The following is a 6528-nucleotide window of genomic DNA, read 5'->3' on the forward strand; positions in this document are numbered from 1 at the left end:
TGCTCTATCAAGATTATAGATTCTTGGGGAAAAATCCTTTACATTCCTCTTCCTGCTCCGTACTGTTTTATGACCGTGGTTAGACTAGCTCTGTCTCTGAAGAATGCCCCTGCCCCACAAGGCCAGATGGACAGAGCTGTCAGCATACTCACCCGCTGCCGGGCCTGGACAGAGTGGGCCTCCTGCCAGCTCTCTTAGGGCAAACTCAGTGACAGTCTCCTCATCTGTCTGTGCAGGAGAAAAGCAGCCTCTCAACCCAGCAGAGGAAAGCCAAACACTTGTTCAGCTAACTGCTGTGTGTCAAGACCGCACACTGGTAGGCATGAAGTTGCTGGACAGGATTCCGTCCGTCCCCCACGGGGAGCTGTCCTGCAGTAAGTCTTTATAAGTCAAACTTTTGTACTGTTGTAGTGCCTTTAGATTGCTTCCAGTTTTTGCTATTAAATTTTAAGCCTGTCAGAGGATGAGTGCTCTCTAGACAGGACACTCTGCCAGGCCCTTTACTTTCCTGGCAAGCCAAAGTCAACAGTAGTTACAAGCCCAGCTTCTCCACATCCTATTACCCAGCCACAGAGCTCCTGATCCTGGCCCACCACTGCTTCACCTTCACGTGCCACATGGAGGGTATCATCAGAGTCCTACAGGCCGCCCGGATGCTTACAGACAACCACTTGGCTCCCAAGGAGGAGTACGGGCTGGTGGTGAGTAGTCCCCTCAAGCCCACCTCACCCTGAGGCAGCTCTGAAGAGAAACAAAGACCCAGCTCACAGCTAATAGGGTCTCAGGGAATTCTGCCGTCTGAAGCCCCACATCTCCTGATCACTGGCCAGACAGTTCAGCACCGGGTTGCTGGTGATTTGTCTAAAGAAGTGTCCCAAAAGAGTAGAAAGCAAGACGTCCCGTCATGTCCTAGGCTACTATAGCTTCTTGCCAGGGAAGTCAACTTTTCGAGGGGAAAGAACTGCTTCTCCCCCAAACAGGGGTTCAGGCATGATGTGTAAACAAAGCATTCAAGCCCCTTATGGCTCTGCAAATGCTGACCACGTGGGTAAGTAAAATGGATCCCAGGGGGGATGAGAAGCGACAAGAGGAAGCACCCGCTCAGAGAGGTTTTAAAGCACTTGGTAGTCAGTTAAAAAAAGACCGAGAAGGAGCGACAGTGACATCCCAAAGATTCATTTCCAGTTATCCAGAGAAGCCTCAGGTGGGTGACTGGGAGGGAATGAAACATGGCAGGCAGCCTGACCATTCTCACCATGTTGTGTTGGGCAATGTCTGGCTTCAGCAGCTCAATGCTCTTTCCCGCAGGTACGCCTCCTCACCGGCATCGGAAGGTACAATGAGATGACGTACATATTTGATTTGCTGCATCAAAAGCACTATTTTGAAGTTCTGATGAGGAAGAAGCTAGATCCGGTACGTGTTTAGTAATGAGCTCAGGATGTAAGTCTAACCTGCTCTTGGGAATGTATCTGTGTAGGTCTCTAGAATGTTCAGTGAGGTCAGGGTCTTCCCCTGGGTACACACTACCACCAGTGACTTACGCTAGAGTTCACACTAGGTCATGATATTGATGAACACTGAAGAAAATATTTGTCTTTCATCTCAGCCTTCAGCCCCTCCCTGCTGTTTAAAGCATCTGTTCTGACAAGAACACCCCGAGAACCACCCTGCAAGTGGCCTGTCGGTGCTGAGGCTGTGTGGAAGTGCCACTAGAGGGTTTGGTTTTTTGGGGGGTTTGTTTTTCTCTTCCAGACAAACTATGGTGCCGAGAGCCATTGCAGCCTAGCCGGGCGGCCAGGACAAACAGTCTCCTTGCAACAGGTCTCCCTTCTGACAAAAGGCTCAGGCATCTAATTCAGAAGTGAAGGCAGGATGATTTTAAAAGCCAGGCAGAGTAGATGACTGCAAGGAACTGGTGTCTTCCAGACACATCAGGCTGATACACTTAGGGACTCGGAGGCTGGCACATGCCTCCGAATTCCAGCACAGCAAAAGGGAAAATGACATAAAGTCCCACAAGAAGTTATTTGTAACTGCTACCTTCTAGGAGAGAGAAAAGCTGCTTTTATGGAGTGTCTCTGGGTACTATCAATCACACTCCAGGTCCATGCTCAGAAATGTTGGTCATCACAAAACAAACTCCATGGTTTTCATTTGGCACTTTCTTTGTGGCCTGTTTTTGTTGTTTTGGTTTTTCTGAGAAAACAAAATTGGGTGGGTAGGGAGGATCTAGTAGTTAGTTGGAGAGAAAAGAACAGGATCAAAACACATATGAAAAAACACTAAAGAAAAGCAATTACCAAGGTAGGAAGCAAGTGCATTAGCCTGACCAGAGACCCATTTATGACAACAGGAAAAGCCTTGCAAACAGAGGCCTGGCTTGCTGGGTCTGCGGGCCCTGGAGCCTCTCTAGCCCCATTTACATGCTATGACAGGAGGTGTCATTCATATAGCTTTTATTTACAAAGCATTTGGGTTGGTGGGTTGTCTTTATTTCCTCTGTCAAAAAATACACAGTTTTAAAGAACCTCTACTAGGCTGTTTCCAGACAATCCTGCTGCTGGCAAAGGAGCAAGACCTGACACAGGTCCATTCAGGATCCCCAGATTTTAAAATTGTTCTTCTGAAACATTTTGCATTTAAAATTATTTTAATGACTTTTTTTCTCATTACAAAATACATACTTCATATAAGACATTTAGAAAACAATACGGAAGTCCTCAGTGTTGACCACTGGAGAGAGCCACTGCTAATATACTCCTTTCTCTGCACGTGTACCCGAAAATATAGTTCACATTTTAGCAAAATTTTATGCCTTGAAAATAAGATGACTGAGGTTCTCCTTTTATAATATCCGCTGTGGCTATTTCCCAAGTCAAGGTAGTCTGGCCACAGTTAAATGTTTAAAGCATGTGCTTAGCCCTAGGTTCAATTCCCTAACTGAAAAAAGCAAAACAAAACAAAACAAAAAAAAAGACTCCCTTCAGCAATTTAATGGCTACAAGGTATCCTTAGCCTTTATTTGGAGCATTCAAGCTGCTTCTAATTAAAGCTGTTAAATCTGCTACACTCACCTTCACACTTGCGTCTTTAGGATAGAGTCCTAGCAAACACAATAGTAGGTCAGTGTGTGCTTCCGGGGCTGCCTTCATGGTCAGGTTAACTGGCTGTCCTCCCAGCAAGGATGCGTCTGCTTATCCCCTAGACAGCCTAAGATCTCACAGTCCATTTTTGTTGTCACTTACCTTTCTTTGGGCATTTTGAGCAGTATAAAACAAAAGGACTCAGTTGATCCTCCCCTGTGGTCCCTGGTTAAGAACTTAAATATCCTTTTTTCCTGGGCAGACTGGCACCCTGAAGACAGCCTTACTAGACTACATCAAGCGCTGCCGCCCTGGAGACAGCGAGAAGCACAATATGATTGCCCTGTGCTTCAGCATGTGCCGGGAGATAGGGGAGAATCATGAGGCGGCGGCCTGTATCCAGCTGAAGCTGATTGAGTCCCAGCCCTGGGGTGAGTGAGCTGCGGCACTTCCACAGCCGGGCTCACACTAGCCTGGCCAGCTCTTTAGGGGGAAGACTCGGGAGCAGCCCTGGTGGCGGGAGATGGCCGTTTACAGAAGAGTTTGAACCTTAGGACATTTCTTGTCCAAGTGAAGCGTACCTATGGATACACGTACTTTAGGATGTTTCTCTCATCTGGCCTGCCACACTGAGTGGCCCTGAGGGGTCACTCAGCTTTACAGCAAGTATCCTTTACTCTACAGAGGAAAGCCTCAAGGATGGAGCCCAACTCAAACAGCTCCTGCTTAGAGCCCTGACTCTGATGTTAGATGCAGCGGAGAGTTATGCCAAGGTAACCAAGTTATTCTAGCCTGGCCTCCATACTGGTAGGAATGACTTTGGCTTGGGCTCTTCCAAGTGAAGAGGGAGTGTGTAATGGGTCAAGCAGAGGTCACTATTGAGTACAGAAGAGATGGTAATAAAATTCTCTTCTTGTGCTTCCTCCACCTGTTCCTCAGGACTCCTGTGTGCGACAAGCCCTACACTGTAACCGGCTCACTAAGCTGATAACACTGCAGATTCACTTTCTCAACACTGGTCAGAACACAATGCTAATCAACTTGGGCCAGCAGAAGCTAATGGACTGTATCATGGCTCTGCCTAGGTTCTACCAGGTACGAACACAGTGTAATCCTGGTGTCTTCCCCTTGGTGTCCAGAGGCTGAGAAACTGAGGTCTCAGCGTTAGGGACAGACCCAGGGCAACTACTTATTCTGATTTAGCTGTCTAATAGTACCAAGAAGATGCAATTTGAGATAGGTGCGCATGTGTTTTGTAGTGGTTCAGATCAGACAAGGTCTTCACAAATGCGGGCAAGTGCTCTAACCATTTAAGGCACACTCCCAGCACTCTCTGGCATATTATCTCAAGCGCATCGTTTGGGCAAAGGCTAGAGAATTTTGATGTTTGGCAGTTATGAAGAGAATTCCTTGGCTTGTCCTTTTAACAGTCTTTCAGACGGTGTCCATGGAATGGAGCCTGCAGGTTAGCAATGAGAATCAAGACTGCCCAGAGATTGGGTCTCGCCCTTTACAACAAAAGGCACAAATGGCCCAGCATCAGTGCTTTCCTGCTTCCCACACAGTTGAGTTATGAAAACAAATTTTCACATCAGCGGTTTTACTGTCCATTGTGAGGAAGACTAAAAACAAGTTACTGGAGAGGGCTTTATGAGAGGAGAGCAACACCAGGCAACCTGATACCTTTAACACTGTGCCTTCAGTTTTCTACAGCATGGGCTCTAACGACCCCTCCCTTCATTTCCATCCTTTTAAGGCTTCTATTGTAGCTGAGGCCTATGACTTTGTTCCTGACTGGGCTGAAGTTCTCTACCAACAAGTGATTCTTAAAGGAGACTTTGGTTACTTGGAAGAATTTAAGCAGCAAAAGTTACTAAGACCCAGTATATTTGAAGACATTTCCAAAAAGTAAGTACTTAAATTGACCCTAATCCCAGCACTTAAATCCTAGTGGGTCCCAGGACAACCAGGGCTACATATGGAGATGTTGTCTTGAAAAGGAAAAAAAAGGTAAAAAAGGAAAAAGTTGATAGTGAGTCAGAAACTCCAGCAAGTCATCTTTTGCAGTAGTACTAAATTTAATTAAGGTAGGTGCTGACATATTTGGGGTTTGTTATTTTTTGCCAAGAGAGGGTTTCTCTGTGTAGCCCTGGCTGTCCTGGAACTCACTCTACAGACCAGGCTGGCTTCAAACTCACATAGATCCACCTGCCTCTGCTTCCCAGATTAAAGGTATGAGCCACCAATGCCCAGCAACATAATTGCTCTTAATTAAATTAACTAATCTAATACTAAATCTAATACTAGTTCAATAATTTCATAAGCTACAACACTCCTGCATGGTGGCAGAGCTGATGATCCCCCCCCCCCGTTGTTGTTACAGTATTTAACCTGTACTTTACATATTTTTGTGTAGATATAAACAACACCAGCCTACCGACAGGGTCACAGAAAACCTGAAGAAGTTACTCTCATATTGTGAAGACATCTACCTGCATTACAAGTTGGCATATGAACACAAATTTTTTGAAATTGTAAATGTGCTTCTGAAGGACCCTCAGACAGGATGCTGTCTTAAAGATATGCTTGCAGCTTAGATGATCTGAAAGATGCCTTACTGCTTTTTGTACCTATATGGCAATAAAGTATTTGGAGATCTTTCTCCCCGCTTGAGGTGAGAAGCCCAGAAACACACCGTATCACATCAGTCATTTGTGACTACAGGGAATGAAGGGGAAACTGGTAGGTCAAAGACTTGTTAGAATGGCTTCCACGTTAGAACAGTCATGATTAAAGAGTGCCTGTGCCTGCAAGTTCCAGTTTCAAAGCAATTTAATCTTATTTACACAGTTAAGGAACAGGTAATACATTTTCATGAGTTAGAAACTGATCTTTTTATAATAAAATAGGTTTAAATTCAGTGTCTGTCATGATTACTGCTAAGGAGATCTTAGCCCTTGTCTGCCTTCAACAGTATTTATTGTAAGTATTGCTGTGTAGTCACGGCCTTTCATTAGTTCAAGTCATTTAGATAGATGGTCCTGCTCTCCACTTAGTGGTCTACAGAGCTCTGAGGTTCCTATTGTCTATGGAAGAGAATTTAAAAACATTTTTGACCTAGTGACAATTATGAGGAACAAAAAAAAAAAAATCCACAAATTTGGTTAAATGACTTAAATCATCACCCAACTTATGCTTACAGCAATAACATAGTAGTAGGCGCCAATACTCCAAATAAATAGTTCTAAGGTACTTAATTGAGCCTCTAGCATCTAAACAAAATAATTTCCCGCCGGGCAATGGTGGCGCAGGCCTTTAATCCCAGCACTTGGGAGGCAGAGGCAGGCGGATCTCTGTGAGTTCGAGACCAGCCTGGTCTACAGAGCTAGTTCCAGGACAGGCTCCAAAGCCACAGAGAAACCCTGTCTCGAAAAACCAAAAA

General features: G+C 45.3%; 1 protein-coding gene across 1 annotated transcript in view; it reads left to right on the forward strand.

Moving 5' to 3' along the window:
* The window catches only part of Spg11 (SPG11 vesicle trafficking associated, spatacsin), a 63067-nt gene extending 56539 nt beyond the window's left edge, over positions 1-6528 (forward strand). Inside the window, exons 33-40 of the mRNA XM_050132577.1 lie at positions 237-374; positions 568-701; positions 1309-1416; positions 3349-3517; positions 3771-3859; positions 4026-4181; positions 4843-4994; positions 5503-6528. Of these exons, the coding sequence (XP_049988534.1) occupies positions 237-374; positions 568-701; positions 1309-1416; positions 3349-3517; positions 3771-3859; positions 4026-4181; positions 4843-4994; positions 5503-5683 (1127 nt within the window). The 3' untranslated portion in view covers positions 5684-6528. The remainder of the gene's footprint in view (positions 1-236; positions 375-567; positions 702-1308; positions 1417-3348; positions 3518-3770; positions 3860-4025; positions 4182-4842; positions 4995-5502) is intronic.

Source organism: Alexandromys fortis, unplaced genomic scaffold, assembly GCF_014885135.2.
Source record: "Alexandromys fortis isolate MF-2015 unplaced genomic scaffold, M_Fortis_MF-2015_v1.1 scaffold_6, whole genome shotgun sequence".
NCBI lineage: Eukaryota > Metazoa > Chordata > Mammalia > Rodentia > Cricetidae > Alexandromys > Alexandromys fortis.